Raw genomic sequence first — 27120 nt, 5'->3', positions numbered from 1 at the left:
GAGCAGTAGATTAACCCATTAACCTTTCATTTTCAAAGTTGTAACAAAGTGTACAAGTGAAAATGCACCTGGTGGTCTCTTCATTCCAAATAGATATATCTCCATCACAAAAACTCTACTTCAAGTCAGAAGAATTGGCAGACTCTCTCAAAGGCTTAGCTTTGGAATAACTGGGGCATTGTACATCAGAAGTGAGATATACTGGAATATCCAAAGGGGAAGCATGCATGTCTTCTCTCACAATCTGGCCCTAACAAGGAGTTGTTGGTCCTACACATACATGACCGAATACCCACAAAAAGTGTGTTTTGTTTTTTTAAACAATGCATCTGTTGAGCTGTCTTTTTAAAGGTTCTTTCATCTCCTAAATTAATTAGTCTGCAAAACAATGAAAAAAAACGTATGTAATAATCAGCCCTGTACAGAGAAACATTCAAAAAGTCTTGCTAATAGGAAATATTTTCCTTATATAGGTCTTTCAAAACGCATGATGCACAGAGCTTCTATTTAACTAAAACATTTATATACAGTCAGCAGAATTTACATTTTATCTTAAATCAGAAATTTCCGATACATCCATGTTTGCAAATCTCTCAATGTTTAAACATCTTAAGAGAACAACTCTGTTGTATCAAATTCTGGATCTAATATGCACGCATAATTTCCACTGAAGTCAGTAGGAGCCCCAATGGTAAACTTGAGAGCACAACTATGTCTATTACTGTATAATAACGTTTTAGTTTGTGGATGCTTGTGAAAGTGATCCAGCATTAGTTAATACCTACAGACAAGAGTCAGTTTACACAAATATTTTAGAGGGTCACTTGTCTTTTTTCAGATCCCTTTATCTAAATCCTAAGGATCTGTAACTGATTTGATGAAAAATTAAATACTTGGGAATTTTTTAGATTTACAGCTAAACTGAAAGTTAGCACTGAAGTACTTTGGCCCTTTTCAGCTATTAATTCACGTGAACTAAATACTACAAAAGTCAAATCTGTGAAGTAGCCAGTAACAGTTTCGTAATTTCTACACTTCTAACAGATAGACTATTTATAAACCAACACACACTACAGGGATTGTTACACCTCAGACTATTAAAGGTCCCTAACTTTCATTCCTTTTTCCGGTGAAATAATTTTATAATGGGTAAAGTTCTGGCCCCACTGACTTCAACAAAGCCACGCTTTCATCCACAGAATGTAGAGTTAGTAGCTTATACTCTAAGTCTATCCATATAATGGATTATACAGCAGCTTGATTTTAGCCATAGAATGTGGTTTAAATTTTACCATGGCAAAATTTTATTTTTATCATGAATCTGACTAAACAGTAAAATGAATATAACTGATTTTGTTCTAAACCCAAGCTAGCTTGGTACTAAAGCAAGCAGACTCATATAAATACCTTTGGTATTAGTTGGATCCTATTTCTAAACACAATGTTCATATTTCATCTATAATAAGTAAAGCATCTCAAAGATTTGCAAGGCACTAGTTTTGCAAGTGTCCAGTTTAGTGTCTTGAGTAAAGTGAGATTGATAGAGTCAGCTTAATGCACAGTGGAAAGTTTGTGCGCTGCACATAACTCAGCACAGTTTGGCATGATTGGCAGTCGCTGTTCAGTGGGGACACAAACTATATGTAATAAACACACTACACACACTAAATTCTCTCTCTCTCTAGAAATCAGTTTGTCCTGGTCAAAGTTACGGACGTAAGTGAGATGGGGTAATGAACACTGCACTGCAACTATCTACAGGAGGCTTCAATTTTAATTCCTGTTAATTCCATATACTTTAAAATATATTCACAGCATCCATCTTAAAGTATGTTGAAACGTTTTAAAAACTCAGGACAATATTTTGCCTCAATTTAAGTGCTTTACTGCAGAGATATGGACTCTGTGGGAGAAGAACGCACAGTTCAACTCAGAAGTGGGTGCTGCTCAGTGGCTTTCAGCCATCTTTGAGCTCCCCAAACCCAGACTGGCATTTCTTGTGATTAACGTGGAGGGGGAGGGGGCGGGGTGAGGGGGATTGGTGGAGAGAGAGAGAGAGAGAGAGAGAGCGAGAGCGCGAGCGCACAATTTCATAGTTTGAGCAAATGGACCAAGCTCCAGGAACTCATGCCCCAGCTCCTGATACAAACTCTCTTTTTGGCCTCAAGTTAGTTACTGAGAGCAGTGCAATAAAACACCCATGACTGGCCCATGGCTTTTGGGGCTACAAAATTGCAGTGTAGATGTTGGGGCTTGGGCTGGAGCCTGGGCTTTGCGAGACCAAGAGGGAAGAGAGTCCCAGAGCCTGGGTTAAAGCCTGAGCCTGAACATCTACACTGCAATTTTATACAACAACTAGTAGTGTTTATACTACAACACTAGTGTGAGGAGTAATAAGTGTAAAAGTTCCGGAAGATGAAAAGGGCCATGTAAGTGTTAAGTATCATTACTCTTGTTGCTAAATTGAATAGTCACAACAAGTAAACTACCAGAAGTGATTATCTTAATAAGAAAATCTAAAGAACTCAGTAACAGAGTATCAGAAAGTATAGGGCACATGGTCTTATTATTATTATTAAGACTACATGGTCTCCTTTTATAGTTATGTCTCATCCATATAGTAGTTACATAAACAATTTAATACCAAGGAAAGAAGGGAATTCCAAGCCAAAGACAGTCTCTTGGCCCCTAATGCATACATTTATGGGGGAGGGAGGAGGACAGAACGGTATATTCCAGAGACCCTTTAGATCCCCTCTCTACCACTCATAGGAAAAGCTTTCAACTCACCATTAGTGGGAATGCAAGTGGTTTTTTCAAGACTAGTTGTATTTCTTTTGAATCTACTGTAATCCGATATTTATCCATAACATGCAGGCACCCCATGGATGTTAATAAGGTTATACAGAGAAGAATACAGTCAAAACTCTTATCCAGCTCCCTTTTTCTACTCCTCTTGTTCTTGAAAAAGAATATACTGTAGTAATGCAATTACATCAAGAAAATCGAATTCTAGGACCAAAAAAAGTTCTCAGAATGGTACGACACACATATGCAGACAATTTTTCATAACAACAAACAGTTACCATGGAGAGTATTTAGCACATAAGGATAAAAACTAACAAAGCCTACATTTTGTGATCCTATAACAATGCTCTGGGGCTTTTTTAAAATATCTGAAATGATTAAGAATTGATTAGTTTATATTTGTATTACATGAAAACAGTCATACAAACACTGGCAAACTTTATGGATTCCATCTTCTATATGTACAATCTAGAGATAGGTTGTCTTAACTGTGAGCTGTTTCCTGGAAACATTGCTGTCCTGATTATGTTAACAATTCTGATTTAATTCATTAAGACTGTCACAGAACCTGTGACTTCCACCTATTTCTAACTTGGGGGGGGAAGCATTTGTCAGTCTCCCACTCAACGTGAAGTCAAGTGTAGAGTTCAGGAAAGATGCTTAGAGGTCATAGGAGATCTCTAAAACCGTGTAATTTAGACAGTCACAACATGCTTTTGAAACAAACAAACAAAACAAACCAGTAGTTGTTTTTAAAAAAATTTCGGGCCCAGATGTTTAGCATGGGTAAGCTAATGCAAGTTACTGGGCTCAATCTAATAACTAGGTGAAATTTACTGGCTGTGATTAATGCCTTTCATTTTCAGTTTTTAAATGAAGAATTCCTGGGTTTTACAACATTATTCAGTTTTTACCAATTTTCATCTGACTTTTGGACTCCTCACAAAAATACTGATTATGTTATGAAAATCCAATGCATTACATTAGGTAGATGTGTCTGTTAATAATAAATGAGTCTAATTGTAAATATGAGGCTGTCTGGTAAGGTAAGGTAATGTAGTAGAAGAAACACATATGCACACTGTTAATGTGCAGTTGATGAAATAAACCACAGCATTAAAATGCTTTTACTTTCAATATTCTTACTTTTCTTTAGTTGATGCTTTTAACCCAAATAGTTACCCAGAATACTGTGAAGTTAATTTTTACACTGATTTTCACCCTTTTTTCATACTATAATTTTTTTGGGGGGGAATTGTAACAAACACTGACATTTCCAGGGAATTTAAACCAAATTAAAACCAAAATCAAAAGGACCTTTGCCTGTGATACAGTAGAAATCAGGCTAGATGATTAAATGGTCCCTTCTACTCTTAAACGCTATGAATCCATGAAAGCCAACTTATCCCAGCTGCAGATCTGTCCCCTCCTGTTTTATGTGAATTTTCCTAACTTTACAAACTTGTGAAGTCTGACTGAATCCATTCTTGATCTTTGAAAAACTTAATAAACCTAGACTACTCACTTTAGCAAAATTACAAATACACTGAAGTATTTTTAGGAGTGGGGCGCCTTTGTCACCTCAAAGTACTGTAACAAATTTGTAATTAAAAATATAGTTTTACTGAAATATTGTGCTCAATGACTTTATGCAATCTGTTTCAAAATTATAACCTTGTCAATTTTAACTGTGACAAACTCAGAGTAAAGATAGCCTTTGATCTTGTTAATATTTACACATATGGTTAAATCATTAACATGCATCTCCATACTATTTCACTTCTAAGCTGAAAACTACCATTTCAATGCACACTTGGTCCTGATCATGCAAAGCCTCACACATATGCTTAACTGTAACAGTGAAACTACTTATGTGCTTACAGTAAATATTTCAGCCAATGTATACACTCCTGAAAACCAGTTTAAAATCTTAGCCAGTGACAAAGACAAAATCACTCTATGTTCAAATTGTTTTAAACCACTCCATCACAATAAATAGTTTTTGTAATGAAGAATGAACTAATCTTATCTATTTCCTCCATCTGTTCCTTTTCTAACACCATCAAGATATCAGAGGGAATATTCTTATCTCACATAACCCTAGTTAGCTAGAATAAAACTACTCTTACAGCTGGAAATATTCAGATGTTATTACACTAGATGATGATGAATAAAAAGAAAAGTTGAATGGAGTAGTCATGCTAAGCCAGATTGCCTCTCTTTTTTGTTAAAGTGTTATCTTTTTCTGACATGGAACATTCCCTGATGTTCCCATACATATTAAATTTATTGAACTTTATGGTGGTACACTTCATGGATTCAATATACCCTATTTCTCAAATGTTTATCAATCACCTCTTCTACCAATTTAGTCCTTTATAACTACTTCTCTATCCCCTCTCCACTGTCCTAAACAATTAAGACTGCAGAGGGTCAATATCATTTGTGCCTTCCCTATATGAGTGTCCTTCAAGACAAATCACCACTGGTCTTCAATCCTACCTTAGTACTTGTGTTTATTTATGATTGACACTCATGTATTTTCTGACGCTCTGCTATGTACTTTCTTTTGTATGCACTTGATTGCTTCAGGATGACAAAAAGCTGATCACAAAAAGTAGAGATGGAAAATACCCTACAAAGGCTCTCAAGGAGTACTTGTACATTAATCTATGTATATATCTGGCCCCCATCACTGATTTATTTTTCTTAATTTCATCCTGTAACTTCAATTACAGACAGTACCAGCCCCAATAAGCCTTCTCAAATCACATTTAGGGCTTGTCTATACTTACAGTGCAGCAGCATCGCAGCTGTGGCGCTTAATGAAGATGCAATCCCCGCCGATGGGAGATTCTCGTCAGCGTAGATACTCCATCTCCCCAAGAATGGTCTATACTGGAAGTTCCGTCAGTATAACTGCGTCACTCAGGGTGTGGATTTTCCACACCCCCTGAGTTGACGTAGTTATACTGACATAAGTTCATAGTGTAGACCAGGGCTCAGTTATTGCTCAGCAAAGCTATAGATAATTTTGTTCCTTAAATTCTTTGTAATAACTAGTTCCTCTACCCTTTTATCATATTTATTGCTCTCCCTACCCTAGCTGTCTACATTTTTAGGAAGATGTTCAGAAATGAAAACGCTATTACAAATAATTTCAGTAGTCATACTCTGAGGGACCCTAATAACCTACCTCCTTACAACGGAATTTCTGCACATCCAGCCTCTACTAATTTACGTCTTTGGAAGACCTTAGGTACATCATTTACAAATTGTTGATGATTCTTTAAAATATTACTCAGATTTTTTTCTGATTAGGAAGCAGTACACTGGTTTAAAAAAATATTTTTATTTAGATCCATGTTTATTCTTTTAGCTTTATAAATACACTATGATCCATTCTATTATTAAAATATGAACAATATGATGCATTTCTTTACTGAACCTACTTTTAATTCTTCTGATAAAACTAATTCTTATTCTGGAATTTTTAGTTGTTGTTTAACAAAATGGTTCCTTGATTTTAAAATTAGTTATTGCTTCAACTTTTTGCTAAATGCTTATATGGCCAAAGGTTTCCCTGACTTCTTTGCAGAATCTTAATTACCAACACTCCTTTGAGGGCAAACCGTTACCAAGTCGATTTTTACCTCTAATTGAGGGGTTGGATAGTGCTCCTCAAGGTTCTTCAGTAGCCCAATAACTTTTTTAAGTGTTTGCTGCTCAACTGTTTTTCAGTATAAATCATCCAAATTTAACTTCTTCCATTTATTTGGTTCTCACTCACGTTTTTTTTTTTTAAAGCTCTTTTTCTGGTGACAATAAATTGCAAATAAAGCCTGTCTGAGAAAAGCAAATCTGAAATGCAGAAAGTTGCCAGGAAGCTTGATCTCATTTATTTACATTTAGAAACAATAAAAAGAGTGCCTATGTACATGCTTAAGCGCCCTTGACAAAAAACTTTAAATAAAAATGATCAAAAACTGCCTATATTATCATTTAAATTGCAGCAATTCCTCCTCAGATAGACCCCAACCAACAAACAAAAAAATTAAAAGTTGAAACAGCCTTCTTTCTTTCCCCATTAGCCACCCTCATAATTCTCTCCCATTTTCAAACACTTGGTGAAAAACAAAAGCTTGCAACATGCCCTTAATGTCATCAGATCCTGATTATTTCAGATCGGAGGAAGCAATTTCCAAAACTGAAAGTCCCCTCAGAAAACACCCTGCCAGGTGGGGCCTTATCCCCTTCTAGACTTAGGGAGCACCAGCTCAAGTGACTAAAAAGGGGCACTCTCTCAAGTAAATAGCTTGGTCCTAAGACATTTAGGGCTAGATTCACTAAGAAACTTAGGTATGGTGACACTCGACATCACCATGTATAACTTTTAAGTACCTAGAAAGATAACTGATCCACAAAGCCTGGGTTAGGCACCTAGGCTCCCTACAAGATAGATGTACAGAGATAGGTGCCTCAAAAACGGGATTCACGAAAGCCAGCGTGCTAAATGGTTCCTCACATAAATTAGCCAATGGGAAGTGCCAAGACAAGGCATATGCACTAAACTCCCACCCCTTGCTCTGGAATAGGTGCCTAAATCTGGGCTGCAGGGAGGCCTCTCCCTCTCCTTGGGATTCTCAGCTGCAAATTCTCTCTTGGCATTAGCAAAAATGCAGGGGAGGGGTGGAGCAGGACCACCTCCCTTGTAACTTTTAGCCCAGAGTTTACAATATTCTCCAATGATGTGGGATACCCTGCTTCAGGTCTCCCCTCCACCTGACGGGGAGAAGGGATTTGAACATGGATCCCCACCTCCCCCATCAGATGAGTGCCCTAATTACGAGGCTATGGGATTTTCTCATGTGGGGATCCGTCACTCTCTCCTGCTGAAGCTGGATAAATATAAAAGAATCATTAGGCCTAGAGACAGTGCATACCAGGAGGAGAATAACTGTAGCCTGGTGGTTACAGCACTCACCGGGGAGGTGTGAGACCCAGGATCCAGGCCCTGCTCCAATGACTTTGTTAAATAATGTATCTGCAGTGGAACAGCTTCAACAGGAGAGACTGAGGGAGCCCTACATCAGACTACCCTGTAGCCCAGTGATTGCACACTCAGCTGAGACGTGGCAGATCCCACCTCAAACTTCTTCTCACCTTCAGGTGGAAGGGGGACTTGAACTGGGTGGGTCTTCTGCATTTCAGGTGAGTTCCCTAACCACTGGCCTGAAAATTATGAAGGTGCTCCTCCTCCTCCCCCTGGCATTTGGTGTAAGCTTCTCCAGAAAGGCCCAATCTGGTAGGTGAGCTCCGAGCATGCTTATTAGACTGTCCTGCACATGAGTTAGGCAGCAGAAAGCCTGTCCTTCCCTTGTCCGTGCACTTTTCTGGAGATGCCTCCAGATGCCTAGCATGGTGCTGCAGCATGCACGCTCAGAGGCAGAAACATAGGCACTTAGGGAGCTTTTACTGCAAAAATTTCAGAGCTAAGCAATTTTAGGTGCCTACAGGATTCAGAAACCGTTGAGGGGCATGATTCTGGGATTAAGGTACCTAAAGTGCCAGTTAGCCACCCAAGTTCTTCTGTGAATTTAGTCTGTAAGATGCTGTAAGTCAAAACCAACACCTTAAATTTTATCTGGAAACTTACAATAAGGAAGAGCAAATCACTGAGTAAAAACATAATACGCTTATGGCAAGATATTCCACTACATAAGCAGGCCTCCACATTCTTCACCAATTTCATTTTCAAGATGGAATTAAAGATGAAATCCATGTATACAGTGCAATGCAGTGATATAATTTAGTAGTAGTTCTATAGTTTAGGTGCAAGTGTGCAAGACTGACAATATATTTCTGAAGAGTGTAAGTAATACTTTTCTCAAGTTATAGGGACAAATTCTAGTCTCAGGTTCACATATGCACCTTCTTTAAAGTCAGTCAAGATGCACATATGAAACAGAGCTGAAGACAACAATTCTGAACTCATTTTTAAGAGCCTCTGTCAATATAATTTACTGCAAGCAGAACATTTTTGTTGCTATACATGAAATGGCAAATTTATGCATTTTGCAATTACATACCTTGAAGTTGCAATTTCCATTTTGGTTCTTGCCATAGCAGCTGCCCGTTGTGCACCCTCTATTGCTCTATCCACTTTTTCTTTAGTTTTGGTGTTTCTTATAGGTATAAGTTGCTTCCTTATTCCACGTACCAAAATATTGTTTTTATATTTTCCCTCTTCCTTTGTGCCATCTGGAAACATGGTGCATCCATATCCATGCCTTTTATTATTTAGCCATTCTCCTTCATATTTCATACCATTTGAACGCTCACTAATACCAAAACCATTGCGCTTGTCATTCTTCCACTCTCCCATGTACGTTTCTGTTGTGGTGGCATCAACATGGTCTTCCAAGGGGCAATAATCACAGTCACCATCTCCAAAACTAATTGTAGAGTTGGCATCACTAGAACTAATTCTGCTCATAGCAGCATCACTCCTGACAGAGCTACGTTTGCTAGATATTGATGATTTAGATTCAGATTTTCTAAGTTTTATACTACCAAGAAGCGATCCTCTTCTGAAAAAGCCTCCTCTTTTCTTACTACCCATGGCTTCCGGTTCACTGTGAAAATTCAAAACAAACCCACCTCTTGTTCCAGCTGGGCTGTCTGAAGTAATGTCATGCAGAACAGTGCCATTGCTCTGTTCACTACGAAGTGAGGATAGAGATGTTCGGAGGGGTGAACGGATCACAGTTGCCATGCCATAAGGTACACTTTGACGTACACCATATCCATGTCGCATCCCTCCTGTCCACTGTCCCTGGTATGTACCTTTTAAAAGAATAATCAAATGGAAAAAAAAAATTAAGAAGCAATTCAATTACAGAGGAAATGATGCTATCATAGTATAGCTACTGTCAACCACTTTATCAACCATACTTTTCGGCAAAACTTCAGTGACAAGTCAGAAGATGTTACATGATAAAAAGAACCTAGCATAGAAAGTATTTTTCTATGGTAGATTTTTTGGGTTTTTTTTAAATTATTCTGTCTTTTAATAAAAACTTACCATTTAAAATGTACAATACCCAGTACTCAGACAGCTAAGAATCCAGTAGTGCCCAGTCTGGTTTTTAACTGGGTCTCTTAACAAAAAGGCACTACTAAACGTTTATTGTACAGTTTCAAAATATATTTTAACAGGAAAAAAACAAAACAAAACAACTAATTTTGCCGAGATGCTAGAAATGAAACCTTAGTATATCACCTTTGCCTCTTCTCACTTCTTGTGAAATTTTGAATTTACTCTTGCTGCCAACATATATTTCACTATCCTGAATAATGAAAAGCAGTGGCCTCTATAAAGTCAATAATTTCCCCGCAGGTTGTATTTTGTATTTTATTTGGTTTATCCTGTTTGTAGCAACAGAAATGCTGTATTATGTGACATCCACAATGGTCCCAGGAAAACAGTACACATCTTATCCTGCAGTCTGATCATATGCAAAAGTCCCAGTGAAATCAGTGGGAGATCTGCTTAAGAAACAATTGAGTTGTTTCAGGTCCAAAAACAACATGTTCAAGGCCTCTAACAGCCATAATGAAATTTAGAACAATGATGAGACATGGAAAATAGTTCTGCTTGTAAATTTTGTTTTTATATTTAATTAAATTATTACGTTACCAAATTTGTAACGAGAATATCAGAACTAAGGCAGAAACTTCAAGTTTCTCTCACTATTCACTGAAATACGAAAAGAATTTGAAGTTACCTCTCATTTGGCAGAACAGCAGAGAGTTAAAGGATACTATTTTAGCTGTACCTGAATTTGTTATGTCACAGTCTTAACACTTTGTGATTTTTTTTTTTAAATGGAAACGTAAGAGGGAGTTGCATAACATTTGAGAAGAGACGGTTCCTGACATCTGTGTGATTGAAGTTATGTTGTCTGCGGTTAAGAAAGTTAATTCAGGTTACCCCCAGGTACATGGTTGTCTCCTGAAGTGTTCTTAAGGAACTCCCATACTGGGTCAGACCAATGGTTAACCTAGCTCAATATCCTGCATCTGACAACAGCCAGTACCAGATGCATCAGAAGAAGGTGCAAGAAACCCCATAACAGGCAGATGTGTGATAATCTGTCCCCCAAGAAGTTCTCATCCTAATATCTAAAAGTTAGAGATTGATTTAAACCCTGGAACATGAGGTTCTAGCTCCCGCTCCCAATCCCACCCCCTACCCCAAAGCAGTTTTACCTACATAGTTCATTTAAGTATGCATCTGTGTGACAATTACTCAACAATATACAAGATTATTAGCATTTATCATACCTATCTGATCACGCTAATTTAAAAGTATCAGTTTACAAGCTTTGTCACAAAGATTTTTTTAACAAATTTATATTTCATATAATGTTAAATGGGCTCAACAATGTAACTATTTAGTATTAAAATATTCTAGCACGTGGAAGGTTTTCCTTTCTAACAGATGGCTGCTGACATCAACAGTAAGCAACTTTCTTAGATTCTCTCTCCCTCTCTGTATCCTAGATACCTGCTGATGCACTGGTTTTTAAGGCTGCTGAATCTAGAAACATGGTTATTTAGAAATACTCAACATATGGAGCAGGGCAAATAAAAACATGAGCATAATACACGGATATGATCTGTATATAGTTTTAAAAATTCAGTCTTTTTCTTGACACTTGTTACTTTATTAAATATATTTTTCCTGGAAATAAATATTAATACTCCAGCATAGTTGAAGTGTACAGAAGGGCTACATTTTGCCCCCACTTACATCTATGCGATTACAATGGAGTTATAAAGGTACAGTCCAGGTGAGAATCAGGCTATAGATGTTTTGCTGCTGCCTAGATCAACTGTTTAATTTGTTATGCCAGTACTAACTGTTTTATTTATTTCAAAATAATAGACCTGATTCTCATTTAGACTGGGCCCCATTACAGCACGCTGATGTCCCACCATTATGGCCTCTTCACATTGCCAGAACAGTGTCTAACAGTGTCTGATCAGAATCTGGTCCATTCTAGTTAAATAAAAAGTTATCATAAATGTGAAAACTTAAGATGGTCTGCAATTTTTCTTAATCAAAGTACTGTTGCTTTGAAAAGTAAACACAGAAGATCAAAAAAATATTATCCAATTATGACATACGTTTTTCACATCTTTGTAGGAGAAAATGAAAATGGTCATGGTTTGCCCAGGAGAGCATTAAAGCCATAATTTACTCTTATATGCTTATCAGACCCTTCTTTCTACTGGGACAATAAAATCAAGGCCAGCTCCTTATTAAAGAAAGAATATTCTCCTTCCTCATTAGCTATTTTTTCTAACACTCAAACATAGTAGGGGATAAAATAAAACAAAAACAAAAAAACCCCTCCATGGATATTTCATCTGAATTTTTTGTATATTCTTACAGCGCAATGATTCTCCAGAACTCAGCTATCTGTTTGTAATTAGGCATTCATTAAAACGGTACACCACTCTATTACCACTAGGCGGTACCACGTAGAAAAAAAGTGTCCACTATTACAACATTAAGTTTCCTAGTTATATTTAAAATAATTTTCTGAAAGCATACATTTACATAAGACTGGTTTCCACATTTACATATGCTATAGTTAAATATGCTACTTCAAAAGTGAAAATTTAAGAAGTTGTTAGAGGGACTGATTATTCATAATAATACTGTAATATAATGAAAGACTAAAATATTCAGTAGACATCATGATCTATAAAACCTCTGATGGAAAGCTTTTGGTTCCTGTACTATGCACACTCATTCATGTAAAATATAAGATGCCCTTTTTCATTTTAACCATAACTGATAGTTCTAATTAGTGCCATTGATAGTGGCTTGAAGGCTACCACCGTAATTACCAAGTAACTTAAAAACTGCATCTGGTCCTCACAACTGGGCCACATAGCAAAATAGTTTAATTCAATGCAGTCAAATTCACTAATAGTTCTGGATGACCCAAAATGGCATTTCTCAGCAAATAACTATTGATCTAAAAAGTACACCTACCTCTAATCAAGACCTAAATTTATAACCTTTTCCATGGAAATTTAGTTGATCAGTTTAAAAAGCAAGTACACAATGGACTGCAGTACTCTGATTTTGAAGATGAAAATTAAAGGAAGTTTTGTAGGCGGACTGAGAGCAGAATATTGCCAGTGTTTGTTATTTCTATACTTATAAATACATCTCTCCCACACCGACCCATTTTAAAGCAAAATATTGTGGAAACTATTTCAGTTTAGATTCTGTTTTTTTGGTTTTGTTTTTTAAATCACCAAAATCTAAGTGTCACTACAGAAATAAAGTTATTTCATTAAGCTAGGGTTCTCCAGAAACAGCAAACAACGGGCTGTAATACATACATTTCATTGCACAACTCAAAATACTTTTATATATGCTTGGTTTGTTTGTGATAACATTTCAGATATTTTTCTAACAGGTAAAAAACACTGCAATTTCTCAATTGCTGTTGTGTCTTTGCAGTGCATCGTCTGCAGACACCTAAGCATATGTGTAACTTAATTCACATGAGTAGTCCCATTAAAATCAATAAATATACATGCTCAAATTTACTGACATGCTCTTAAGGGTTTGCCTTAGTAATACAAAAATTCTTAAGATAATATAGTGTGTATTTTCTATAAAGCTACTGACTTTCAAACTCTCCATGAAGGCAATTTACCTCTGAATTACATTCTGGTTCGCTGCTAGAAGAAAAAAAAAGTGGATTCCCACAATTACCCTAAAAAGGACAGTATGTTAATTATTGAGAAACCTATTTCTAACAACAAGCATACTAATTTACTTTAAAAATATGGCTAGAGTAAATTGTACTTGCTCTCAGCTCTTTTTAAACTTCTAATCCACCAGAAAAAAAAATCCTACAATTTAGTGAAAGCAAACAAACTCTGATCATGTTTTAGAATGAAATAGATAAATAAAAACTTGTATGTACCCATCCAGGCAGAGACCAAGCATAAAAGTTTTAGTCCCAAGAGATCACTATAAGCATGTGAAAACACAGGTGGTGGTGGGTTTTGTTTTTTTTTTAATTCCCAATATAAAACTAATTATAAAAATCAATCCATTTTATAAATCAGTGTATTTTAACTTGATTATAAAGTAAATCTAATGGTCTCCCTAAATTTTTAAATAGAAAGCCTCATTAGTAAGTGGAGCTCTACTCCCCCTTATCACATGGGCATCCATTCTTCAATGTATCTATTTTGGGTTTGACCACAAGTCTCTATCAAAATTCATATAGAAACTGATACACAGTATTACTTAAGAGGCCTAACTAAGGATTTTTAAGTCACAAGGCTGGCAGATTTTATATTATCTATTGTTTTGCTAAATTACACTCATATACTTCTTGCACAGCACTCACACTTTCACACAAATTTGAACTTGTAAAATGTACATGAAAAATGTTAAACTAAATAGCATTTCTAAAAAATATTTGCTCAAAAAAATTAAGCCAGATTCTCCCCCTACATTGGGATAGATCAAGAGTAATCACTGCTCTCGCTTACACTGATTTTACACTGCTGTAACTCCAAAAGTGTAAGAGTAGAAACAGGCCCATCTGTCTTTTGTGTGGTGCTTGAAATGTCACATGTACATTACGATTAAATGAAACTGCAACGGGGTAAGCTTTACTCATGAGTCACCTTGCTGAACCTCAGCCTGATACCCCTTAATACATTAAATATGATGTCAGAAGTCTCTAAGACATACTCATTTTAATATAGTTATGGCAGAACTTTAGGAGGGCTGTTTTGGGGGGTTTTTTTGGAGGTGAGGGTATTGGAGAGAGAAACAAGAGCTGGCCTGCTTATTTCAAAACATGTTTTGTATTTAGACTCACTTGTGGGGGGTGGGGGTTTAAGTTACAACATTTCTGTGTTTATTATATAAGATCATTTTATAAAAATGCAGGTGGGACCAAGTTTAATTAATTTTAACCATATTTTGAATCTATTTGACCACTGTTAGCTTTCTACTTTCTCATGAATTTATCAACACCGTTTTTACAAACTCGTAAAAGTGAGTGATTCTGAGATTTGTTTGCCAGCTTTCTCTGATACAAACATGTAAGTGTTGCTAAATCAACGTAACAATTGTGAAACGTGCAGCAATGTAAAAAACAAACAAACAAAAAAAACCCCAATGTTTTCAAGCAATCGCAATTCATTCCGAAAGCTTACTCAGGAATCTGCAAATATTTCTACCAGCTGGTGAAGGAAAAGCGATAACCCTAGGACTATGGAACTTCTTTTAAAAGTGAAACCATGAAAAAAGAGCTCACAAGTTTCAGCTTCCCGCCACACAGTACTCAAATGCCGCGTTTCTAACAGGATAACTAATAACCCTAGGCCATCCTGCAACCGTCTGACCTAGATTTTACTTTCATCGCTTTAAGGAGCGGAAAGCAATGGTAGCTTCCTTATGACCCTTCCGCCGCTCCGCTCCGCTCCGCTCTCCCTGCGGCGCATTAGTACTAGCGGTCCAGCGCTAGGATCGAGGTCTCGCTAAACTCTCGTCAGCCGGCTGCAGTTTCAACCGCTGCCAATTGGGACCCAGCTCCGGGGCTCGGCTCAGCAGCTGCCCCTGGTCAAAGGCGCACCCGCGGTTACCAGGGGGCCCTGCGGGCGGGGGCGCGTTCGCTACACCGAAGGGGGGAAAAAAAAACTTTTGTCGAGAGCTGAAGCGCTTTGCCCTGCACGGACCGAGCCCGCGCCGCACCTGACACTGACTCCAGGGAGCCGCGCAGCTGCTGCGTCTCCTCCAGCGCCCGAGCCGGCGCTGGGCGCTCAGCAGCTCGTGCGAGAACAACGCCCCCGGCGCTCAGTGGCGCGGCACATGTGCGCTGTGAGCACACAGCCCCGGCAGCAGAGCGCCGCGTGTGGCCCGCCCCCTGGCGCGCTCCCCTCCCCGTCCAGCCGGATCCGGGGGCAGGCAGCGCCCCCGCAGGGCTCTCACCTCCGTCCCCGTAGGTCTCCACGCCGTAGCCGTCCTGCAGCCCGTTGCTCCAGGTGCCCTCGTAGCGGGCCGGGGTGCTGAGGCTCTGCCGCACCCCGTAGCGCCCCTTGAAGCCGTGGGACCACTCGCCCCGGTACATCCACCTGCCTTTGGTCTCCACGCCCAGCCCGTGGCGCTTGCCCTGCGCCCAGTAGCCCTGGTAGGTGTTGCCGCTGGGCCAGGTGTAGCCGCCCACCACCTCGAAGCCGTGGGACCAGGAGCCCGCGTACTCGCCCTGCCCCTTGGGCCCGGTGCAGATGCCGTGCCCGTGGGCTTTGCCCTCCTCCCAGCCGCCGCAGTAGGTGCCGCCATCGTCGAAGTCGAACCTGCCGCCCGTCATTCAGGGGAGCGAGCTCGTCTCCTCCGTCCGCCTCCTGCTGCTGCTCGCTGCCCCTCCGCTTCCAGCGCCCCGCGCGGCTGGACTGCCCGGGCTCGTCCGCCGGCGCCCCGGAGCTCGGCGCCGGCGCCGGCACCGCCCCCCGCTCCTCCCCCGCAGCCCGCCCCTTCTCCAGCTCACACCCCCGGCCGGGTGCGGGGGGTAGGGGCGGGAGCGGGCGCGCGGACGTCTCTGGGGGTGCCGGCCTCTGCGGGCCTTGTAGGCGCAGGGGGGTGAGCGTGTGGCTGGGCGCGCGCCGTGGAGCCGCCTCAGCTCCGTGCCCCTGGGTGCCAGCGTGCAGGTGCGTGGGGGTGCACACAGGCAGAAAGCAATGCCGGCGGGTACCTGTAGGTGAATGTCTGTGTGTGAGCATCGGGCTGTGCAGGTGTGCATGCTTGTAAGGACGTACAGGATCTGGGAGACTATCGCTGTGGCTCTGTGGCTGGCTGCTTGGAGGTGTGTGTTAACATAGCTTTGTAGTTACCTGTCTGTAGCTGCCTGGGAGAAGGATACACTGTGTGTGTTTGAAAGTGTGTGTGTGTGTCTGAGGGGAGGTGCACATGTGACAGCAAATGTTTATACATGTATGTTTTTATAAATGACACACAAAGAGGATTCTGGGGGCAGCCTCTCTACCTTGCAGGTGGGAGCAGTGCCCCCTTTAAGGGATGGTTTAACTTTACCAACATGCTGGTACAATTTTCTAAAAGGTGCGTAAGTTGCCATCTCTGTAAAAACTATGGAGAAATATTCAAAGTTTGTAATTTTTCTTTTGCACTTCTAGAGCTAATGTTGCCAGAGTAAAGCTGACTTGAGTTGTGGTGCTTTTATCTCTTCTTAAACAGCTTAGGAGACCCACCCTCCCTGCAGTGCTAAGGGACATTGTGCCAAACTGATAGTAGTTGCAGGAAGTGAGGTCTAGGAGTACAGGGCATAGGATACTGTAGTTGTATCTGTGGTCTTTCAAATACACTAATGGTGATAGCAGAAATCTTACATTATGCCTTCAGTATGAAGGCCTTTGGATGACTGGATAGCTTCAAGTACTCCTTCACCAGACATTTGGTAATCAGATAAAAATATAAGGGAAGTGATAGGAGGTGGTACAGAAGCAATGGACAAGAGTTAGTGAAGGAACTGGAAATTGTGGTTGATCATATCTCAGACCTACAGGGATTGATGTTTTCTGAAACCTTAGTTTCACATTCTTTTAAAGTTGCAGACCAGGTTGAAAGAACATTTTAAAGTAAACTTTTCACTGCAACAGGTATTTGAGAAAATTGTGAGATGTATATGTACACACCCACCACCCCCAATCCCATCTCCTGTGGTATGTGACCTCCTACGTTGATAGAGCAGAATCAGAAAAAAAAAAACCATGAGTGGTTTGGTTGAGCATCATTTAAAAATAATGTTAATAGAAATTACAGATGATTATAAACAAAAGCCTTATTAATGCAAGGTAAAAAAAAATCAAGAGGTGAAAGAGTTCAGGTTCCAGTAATAACCATGAAGCACCCATTAGGCCAAATTCAGCCCAGGAGTAAGCCAGTGTAGCTCCATTGTCTTAAATCTAAGCTAACTGAAAACACCTATATATTGTAGTTGAGTTAGCACTACTGTTCAGACTTTCTTACACAAATTTACAACCTTAGGGTTGTACTGAGTTGCACAACTGTAATGCAATTTCACAGGTAATTACGAAAGTAAAATGTTAATAGAGAATGTTTACTCTATGCACAAAAATGAATATAATTGGTTCTAACTTTAATACATTTTTTGTCTAATTTATCAGACGTCTGTTTCTTATTGAGGACTACATACATTTGACATTTCAAGCTGTGAAATCCAGCTCTGGCTTTAATCTGTGAACAACAAAAGGTGTTTTTTTTAAAAGTACTGTATGTTTTCCCCATTCATGTACTGGGACTGTAATTTTTTACATAGTGCCATTAAGTGTACACTTTGCTCTTGAGTCACATAAGTAGAGCCCTGCAAATTTGCAAATATCTGTTTTATATCAGCAGATATCTGCGTTCATGGATGTGGATATCTGCGGGCCATGTTTCCGGATCACAGATTGGATGTGGATACAAATTTTATATCTGTACAGGGCTCCACACACAAGAAAAGATCCCTCCTGCAAGGATATTACAGACTATTATAGAGTGATAATATATTTTGAGTAAAGACATTAAACTATGGGATCTGGAGGACAGTGGTGTCCAATTTATGGGCAACAGCATGCAAACCCATTATTTATGCTTGTAGTCTGATTGAAATGAGTGGAACTATTCGTATAAAGAATTTTTTTCATAAAAATTGGGCACTTAGGCCCTGATTCAGCAAGGAATTTAAGCATGCATCTAACTTTAAGCATTTGTGCTTAGAGTTAAGCATGTGCTTAAGTGCTTTACCAGATCAGGACAAGAGAGCTCAGCACTTTGCAGGATCAAGCACTTAGGCTCCAGTTCAGCATAATATTTAAGTACTTAAGTGCTTTGCAGAATAGGGATGGTCTACTGAATTGGGGCCTACATGAGCTGCAGTTTAAAGCCTTGTGATCATCAAAGGTGTATTGCACATGGAGCCAGATGCTTGGCTGTGGCTATGGCTGAGGCATAGGCAGCATAGGTTGTGGAGGCCAGGGGCTGGGAGGAAAGGAGCAAAAGTGGCATAAAAGCCTTTATATGAGGAAACTCAAAGACAAGTGGAAAATTCTTTCCTGGCTCCATGGTGGCAGATATCATTTTTATGTTAGGAGTCCAAGTTAATAAATTTACACATGTATATTTAGTTATGACTATATTTAACACAATTGAATGATGTCTGCTTACTGTAGACAGGAACATACTGCTTCGTACAAATTGAATATCATAAATTAGTCACAAAAATGTTACTGTGTATGATTAATATGTTCAGGAATGTGATGAGATGCCCACCCCACACTAGGCCTGGAGTGGTTGAAGTGGCTAGGCAGACCTATTAACTGCCCAGATTGCACCTGAGGAAGGAGATGGGCAGCCACTAATTGGAAATGGGCTCAGCTGGGCAGGAACAGGAGTGGCCTCCATAAAGCCTAGGAATTGTGAGCTGCAAGGAAGTAGTCTAAAGTCATTTTCTGTATGGAGGGAGTTTGGGATGGTAAACCCAGAAAGAGGGGAAAGCTAGAGAAGTAGGAAGAAGCCCAGGGAAGCAGCAAGGGTAGAACTGACCAGACCTCAGCTGTTTGTTATCGAATTCCTGGACTGGAACCCAGTGTAGAGGGCAAGCCTGAGTTCTGCCAGCCACTGGAAACTGGTACAGGGCACTGGAAACACTGACTGTAGTGACCTGAGAGCCAAGCTACAAACAGGAAGCTGCAGCTCTGGGTGGGTGAAGGGGCTGGCTGCAGAGTGAAAGTGATATGGGTAGAGAGGGTCTTTTAAGAAATGTAGCATCTGTGTCAGTCTTTTCTTTGTCCTGAATGATCTTAATAGTGGAATAACAGACTTTTCTAGCTTTCTGTATAAATAAAAAAACACTGCATTTTTGCATCTAGGCTATATTCAAAGAAATTTGGTTTCCCTGCAGTGATATCATGCAATAACCTTTTCATTATGATTAAGGCATATTATTGTTTGTGATTCTAGATTAGATTAAATTGATTTTAAAGACACATTAGATAATTTAGTTTTTCCTTCTTCATGGTGTCACTGCAGGGCAGAATTAAAGTTGTTTGTAAGTGCCTAGCCATACCTTACTGTGTAGATTTCTGTTAAGTTTAACATTAACGCTGAATTTATTTGGCTTATGATGCTTGGTATTAGGATAATTGTAACATCCCTGAAATGTATTTTACTCTAATTTATTCATATATGCACTCAACTTTAACATAGTTTGTGTCTAGGAATTTCTTTCTAATTAACAATTTCATTCAGGAATAGTAAACAAGAAACCTAAAGAGAATTATCATATATTTCTAAAGGTTTGAAAATATGAAATGGTACTTAAAAATGTTTTAAAAATATTTAACTTTTATGGCCACACTTACCAGTATGTGCTGGTGGCTTTCATGTCACCTTGGAGCAGTACAAAGCAGCTGTTGCATACCAGCCAGTCAAACTGGGTTTATAGCGGCCTTCCATCATCAGATTAGTTGTTTTCAACTGTGTAATATGTCTGGTGTCTTTTAGATTTGGCTTCTTCTAAAACACCATTCCTTTGCTTGTGACTGTGTCTACTTATGGAAACTGCATGATGGGAAATTAGTTATTGGGATATGAATCATTTGTGACTGATTATAAAAGAAGAGCACAAACATATCCACAACAAGAGAGAATGTGAGGTGCAGGGGAATTAGGGTTATCACAAATAAGTGCCGAGATTGGTAGAATTTTAATAGTAGATATAATGGGAATTTGGAAAAAATTTCTACGTATGTAGTTACCCCTTTCCTGGAGTTTGATACTATTAAAGAAACTATCAATCAGAATAAAAGGTTCAGCTAAGGTGCTCCTTTGGTTCCTACCTCAGGACTGCTCAGCCACATCATAGATTCTCATAGTAGAAAGCCACTTCTATGTCTATCAGCGGATCTAAATAGAAGTAGGTTGAGCAAGTCCCCTTGTCTCTCTCTGTGTTTTTGTTATCTAATCCGTGTTGACTGTTTGCTATATTTGACTTTGTAATTGCGCAGTACTGTTTTGCTCTCTACACTCATCTAGAAACAGTAATTATAGGTAATTCTTTTTAAAAAAAAATGAATTTTGTGTTCCAAAGATGTACTAGATTGATAGCTCTAGAAAATGAAGCCTTTAAATTAAACAGAAAATTTATAGCAACTACTGATTACAAGTTTCTCCACATTGCCTCACCAATAAACGAAAACTCTCTGTTCTGGATGAGAAGATAGTTCTGTATCTATTTAATCTCTGTCCTTGGCTTTTCTCTTAAGATTGGCAGTTACTGCCAGTGTTGATGGTTTGTTTGTGATGAGGACATTTATTCACTAGGAAATGGCTTAGAACTGCCAACCCCTTTTTCAAACACACAAACTGTCATTCACAGAGAATACAGTATAAACAATTTTGTAGTGTTGTGCAAAAGTTTTGTATTTGTCCTTTGAAATTTCAGATTAAGTATTAGATTCTGCCCTTCTCAAGGAAGAAAAGCACTGAAGCAGAATGGTGGTAGATCTGTATGCTTTAATAAATGTTCTTCTCCTGCTGATAACTGTTATAATCACAAAATATGTATAAGCTGCACCACTTGTTGCATAAACAGGCTCCACTCTGTCATGTTTTGGAATACCTAATAATGTAAGTAATGTTTAATTTATATGAGTAACTTATATTAAACTAGACATGGTGAAGCTACACAGCCTCCCCTTGTGCCCCCTTCTGGCAGGGCATAGTGCAGCACTGCTCTTGTCTCTGTTCACTCCTAGTCTTCCACTGCTCAGCCTCCAACACCTTCCACGCTGAGTTGTCACCTAACAGTTCCGTCCCTTCCTGGGTAGCAAAGGTCTGAAATAAACACAAAGAAATTCAATCCTTCCCTTAGGGAGGCCCCAATAAGCAGCAGTTATGACCACTTCTTAGTCCCAGCCAGCCGTCTCTCCTAGAACAAGAATTCAAGATCGGCCCTTCCTCCCAGTCTGGAAACTGACTTGGGCTCTTGTTTTTTAAGCTCCTCCCTTTAAGCCTGTCAATCACTTCAGGTGTCGCAGGTGGACTTATTGGGCCCCCAGCAGATCTGATAATGAACATATCTTAAGAAGTTACTGTAAAAAGAGAAATCTGTTATATATAGAGTCAGGATCAGTTTCAGCTATTCTTTGGTTTATGAATTTCAAATCTTCCAGTGTCATTAAGCCACATGCTGTCTCTATATATTAGCTTTGATGTTCACATCCCTCGTTTAGTTGAAAGATGTGTAAAGCCTCTTATAAGGAGACTCAAGTGTCGGTTATTTCACTGAAAGTCAGTAGTAAATTTTGCTTGGGAGTTTGGTTCCACGTTCACTTATAGGGCCTGATTTTCAAAGTGTGAGAGTTCAGCACTCTTTGAAGATCGATCAAGCACCTATAAAGTGAATCTGGTTGGGTACCTAAAATACTAGCCACTTTTGAAAACCTTGACTGTCACTTACTCTCAGTCCCTGAAATGCCCTATTCCAAATTCTCTTAATCTGTAATGTGAGGATACAATTAGACCTTACATAAATTTGACTTTCCAAATTACTGCTTAAAATAATATTTTGATAGGCCAAAACCAGAATCATTCCTGAGTATCATCATGTGCCATGTAGCTGTAGCTGCATGTTTAGGGTTTCTGTTAAAATATATTAAAATTGAAAAAGGAGTAACACTGTGTAAAAACCTTTTGTGTCGTTTTATCTAAAATCTTTTCGGATTATGAAATGACAGTTTGTTTTGACTGTTTTTTGCTCCCTCACAAATTATATAGTTGAGGTTGATTTATATGTTATTCTCTTAGGAGTAATGTGTTTAGTGTTTGTGAATGAATGAAAATGAAAAGAATTAGGGTCTATATTTTGTAATTAGTTGGTGGAGGTACAAACAAATAAAGGCACATTGAAATTACACCTTTATATTGGTTTCAGAAGTGACCCTTTCATTAAAAATCCTGCTGTAGTTGATAGAGGTAGCTGTGTTTTGGTGATTGCATTTATTTTAGAGATGTTCAGCACATATAAAAGGTGATTGCTTGAAAGCTCTAGAGGCTGAAATCCTCAATTTATGCACAGAAAAGATTCAGAGCTAGCAGTAGTGGGGAGATTTTAGAAAAGTCATGCTACAAATATGACTTGGCCTCTGAGGGGTAGAGGGCACTTTAGATTGAATCAATTCATCATCTGGCCTCTGAATTCTAGTAAGGGTTCCAGTTGTATTTGGTTTATTTTTAATGTGTTTTTCATTTGTCTATCTTGTCATAACACCCTAGTATTTGAGTTCCTTAAAAATGTACATAGATCCTGCCTAGCACACTACATTTGGACCTAGAATCCTTCTTTGTCTTGAGCCCATTGTATATTAAGATTTCATTTATAAATAGTCTATTAAAATATATATTAATTATTAACCCCTTTATAAGCTAACAGCTGACTAACCATTTAACAGGTCAATAGATAGCTTATAACCGTCTGTGACATCCTGTCCTTACCTGCTTATAACCATCTATAACACATACTAATCATGTCTCTTCCATACTTATAATAGTTATTAATCATTTATGAACCTTTTTATAAACTGTTTATTAATGGAACTTAAGACGGTCACATTTTATTATTTTCTCATTTTTCCCCACAAGGAGTGGGTTTTTAATCAATTCTTATCTTTATTCTCATAGCAAAACTATAGCAGAGAGATGGATCTTGCATTATGTCTACTGGCCACTGGATAGAGACTTGCTTCACATAGGACAGCAGGATACAACAGCCATCAGGGGATGGTGGCAACCAAATGTTGCCAATTTGTCTTAGATTTGAACTTGTAGAACAGAGAAGCAAGGCAGCCTGTTACCAATTTGTTGAACAATTTGATTTAGTTGCTTTTTTTTTTTTTTTTTTTTAATAGAAAGACTAGGTTGATAGAGTTTTTAATGTAATCCAGGTGTGTCAAAAAATTTTAAAAACACTATCCAATCCGATTATTTTAGTATATATTACTGAGGGAAATGCTTTATATAAAGATATTTAAAAAGAAGTCAGACTTGCAAGTGACTTTCCCATAGTAAATTATTTTTTTTTATTTCATTCTATCATGCTTGGAGTGAGTGTTGAAAGATGAGCAGCCAAGCAGTGCTCAGCCAGAGAGAGAAGAGCGTCACACAGCCCCCAGAATAGCAACAGCAGTTAATATGGTCATGCTGTTCCTCCACTCATACACAGATCACATTCACAGCACCCAGTGGGTCCATTGGCTACCAGACATTCAGGAGCTTTGATGAAATGTTTACAAATGTAGCTGCAGCTACGAAGACCTTATTCCAGCATCGAACAACCTGACATCAAGCAAAAGGGAGGAGACATGATCACAGGGTAAAGTGTGCAGGCATCATACAGACTGGGTGGCTGGGGGAAATTAAATCACCAGCTGGTTCAATGCTCCAAGATATGAACTGTGTTCTTGTTCCACTCACATCTACATGGGAATTTGCTGTTATTTGCAGCTGACTCATGGTCACCGAAGCATGCAGGTTTTGCATAATGGGAAAGGTGAACTGCAAAATAATTCTCTCTCTCTCTGACTGTCTTATGTTTTATATAGTGCCTATCACAGTGGCATCAAAGTGCCTCACATAATGAAGGAGCAGAATGAACAGGTTTTTTTTTCTACTGTTCTCTTGTTTATTTAAAAATATCCCATGAAGTAAGACAGAATATTTTGCATGATCAATGGCACACACAGTGTATTAGAGAGGATGCTCACACTAGTCCAGCTGACTGGGAAAACACTCTTAACTTCTCAGAAAGAGGGGATTTTTTTTTTCAAGGATTCAAAATAACTTTTCTTCTGTATCCAAAACTCTGCTTATCATCACTTTCATGTGCTTCCCCAACCTGACTGCTGTTAACTCTTAACTCAGTTAATTTCTATCCTAATTTCCATGCCTTACCTACTGAGACTATAATGTGTAAGTCAAATTCTGCTCTCATTTACACACTATCCAACCCCACTGAACTATAGGGGATTGCATGTGATAAATCTGGGCATTTTGTCCCTGTAGCTCTATACCTAGCTTCACAATTTGAAAAGCTGGTTTCAGTCCTTTTTCAGCTTCTCTGCTTTGTTAGTTTCTCCTGCATGCCTCCTATTTCACTGGGTGTCACTGGAAGAGGTTTGTTATTTCAGACACATACCATCGCCTGCTGCACTCATTTCTTCCCCACACTCTTGAACAGGGCAGAGTCAACTTCATACTTTCATTTGTATCCAGTTACCCACACAGGATTTAAATTCATCCCTTCTTCTATATAGCCTAATATTTTCTGTCAGATGATAACTCAATAAATGCTAAATAATAAATCTGGTTGCTTTTTTTACTATAATTTTCAATTCATTGTGGTGGTATTAATGTATTTCTCTCCTTATAAAAACCTTGTTGAGACAAACATGATTAAGTGTATTTTCAGAGCAGCAGCCCAATGACGCTATTTAGTTAAGAAAAAATCATGCCATCATGTTGCAGTCTGTGCCAAAAGAACACAGACAGCTACTCAGTGCACAGTATCCACTGCTGCTCAAAACCTTATCTTGTCCTATTTATACTTTCACTAACTGAGGTCCTGTTTAAGAGCTGAGTGAATATTGTATTTGCTTTTTTAAAAACAAACAAAATTGTTCCAGTGGTGGCTATGCGCCTACTGTGTTCACTTTCCACAGAAGTTTGAATGGTTGAGTTTTAGTGGCACAAATGTTGAATGCAGATGTCAAAGTGGCATACATGAGTATTCACAGAAAACACGTTTTAAATTCAGATGTAAGTTGCCTTCTGCTGGAAGAGCTTGTGCGTGCAACAGGGAGCAGAAACAACTGACCAATCAAAACTAAGCAATGCAGCTCAAATTTCAAATGTTGATTTCTAAATACTTGCAGAGAACTATTTATGATCAATCAATTGACTAAAAAAGATCATTATAGAACCTTTTTGAATTAGGGACCACACTATGGGTTGACTTCTGTAAAATCTCATTAGTTTACACAAGCTAATAATCTGATCCTATGTTTGTCGCATTCATTTTATCTAATTAAAAAAGTTAAAACAATAAAAAATTAAGAAAAAGGAAGTTGCCATTTTGGTAGTCTACTGAAGAATAGGATATAGGAAATGCAGCTCTTTTTGAATGTCTAACAAAACAGGATTCTGACATCTGACTGAACAGAACGGAACTTACATTATAACAACTTGGAAAGTTTCCTGTTTTTCTGACCATAGAAATGGGAGCTTTTTTCCTTGAGGCCTTTATAGATGGGACCTCCTGCTGGGAAATAGCAGTAACAGAGCTTCCCATAAGAGACAATTACAGAAGTAGTGAAATAGCAAGAGGTACTCCGTTAAGTGTAATGAAAGCTAAATTATTATTTTTTTATTTAGTAAATGTTTATGTAACAAGCTGAGGTATAACTAATCACTTCAGTTTCTCTTTATTGTCATTATAAACATTTATAACCACCCCTCACTGTAGTACCTGGACATACTTTACATGGTTTAGATTAAAAGTACAAATATTTCCCAAGTATAACAAATAAATTATAGAACCAATATTTTTATCGTCCCACTCCACTAGCACAATGAAATCATAAAGCCAGTTCACCCATCCCTTTGAGGGTTCTCCCTCTGTTAGGGAATCTGCAGGTGATGTAGAACTGCTGTAGTGTAGAGCAGCCCTCTGCCAGGATTCTGGGCTGGCACAGATTGCCCCGTGATCCACGGTTACAACAGCTAGTGCTTTAAATCCACTTTTGCCCGCACTCCTCTCCATCTGCCCCATGGCTCTGTGAAGCACTGCACCCTTAAAGGATAATGATGGAATACTCTTGCCTGTAGACTGGGGTTCCACTCCTGGCACCTAGTGAATGCTGGGGTTCCAGACCTGGCAGCTAGTGAAAAGCCTCGACAAAAATGATTGTTTTACAGGTCTTTCTGAATGTGGCCAGATTCCAACGTAGATCATGTATTTCTGCTGGAAGCTAGTTTCAGAGGCCCAGGCCTGAGAATGTCGTGCTCCAAGTTCAGCGAGAGCACTGAACTGAGGCGTTCTGGATGAATGCATGTGAGAGATCAGAGAAGAAGGTTGGTCTTTGAGATTGAGACTGAGCCCTTGATCATTTAAGGGTTTGAAAGAT

The 27120-nt window shown here is 38.9% G+C and overlaps 1 protein-coding gene across 9 annotated transcripts in view; it reads right to left on the bottom strand.

Annotated features, from left to right (window-relative positions):
- The window catches only part of JPH1 (junctophilin 1), a 100241-nt gene extending 83925 nt beyond the window's left edge, over positions 1 to 16316 (bottom strand). For 7 of the 9 annotated variants that reach the window (XM_067553594.1, XM_067553599.1, XM_067553596.1 and 4 more), the window contains exons 1-2: positions 15854 to 16316; positions 8898 to 9654 (exon numbers count right to left, since the gene is read on the bottom strand). In XM_067553594.1, coding sequence (XP_067409695.1) covers positions 8898 to 9654; positions 15854 to 16232 — 1136 coding nt within the window. In that variant the 5' untranslated portion in view covers positions 16233 to 16316. Of the gene's footprint in view, positions 1 to 2546; positions 6655 to 8897; positions 9655 to 15853 lie in introns of those variants that run through there. The other 2 variants (XM_067553601.1, XM_067553603.1) reach the window with 2 other exon arrangements.
- Between the last annotated feature and the right edge of the window lie 10804 nt (positions 16317 to 27120).

The sequence above is a fragment of the Emydura macquarii genome, unplaced genomic scaffold (genome assembly GCF_026122565.2).
Source record: "Emydura macquarii macquarii isolate MOO-44397 ecotype Brisbane River unplaced genomic scaffold, CSIRO-AGI_Emac_v2 contig_1477, whole genome shotgun sequence".
Lineage (NCBI taxonomy): Eukaryota > Metazoa > Chordata > Testudines > Chelidae > Emydura > Emydura macquarii.
Note: the sequence above shows the minus strand (reverse complement) of the source record. Positions and strands in the feature narration are given on the sequence as shown.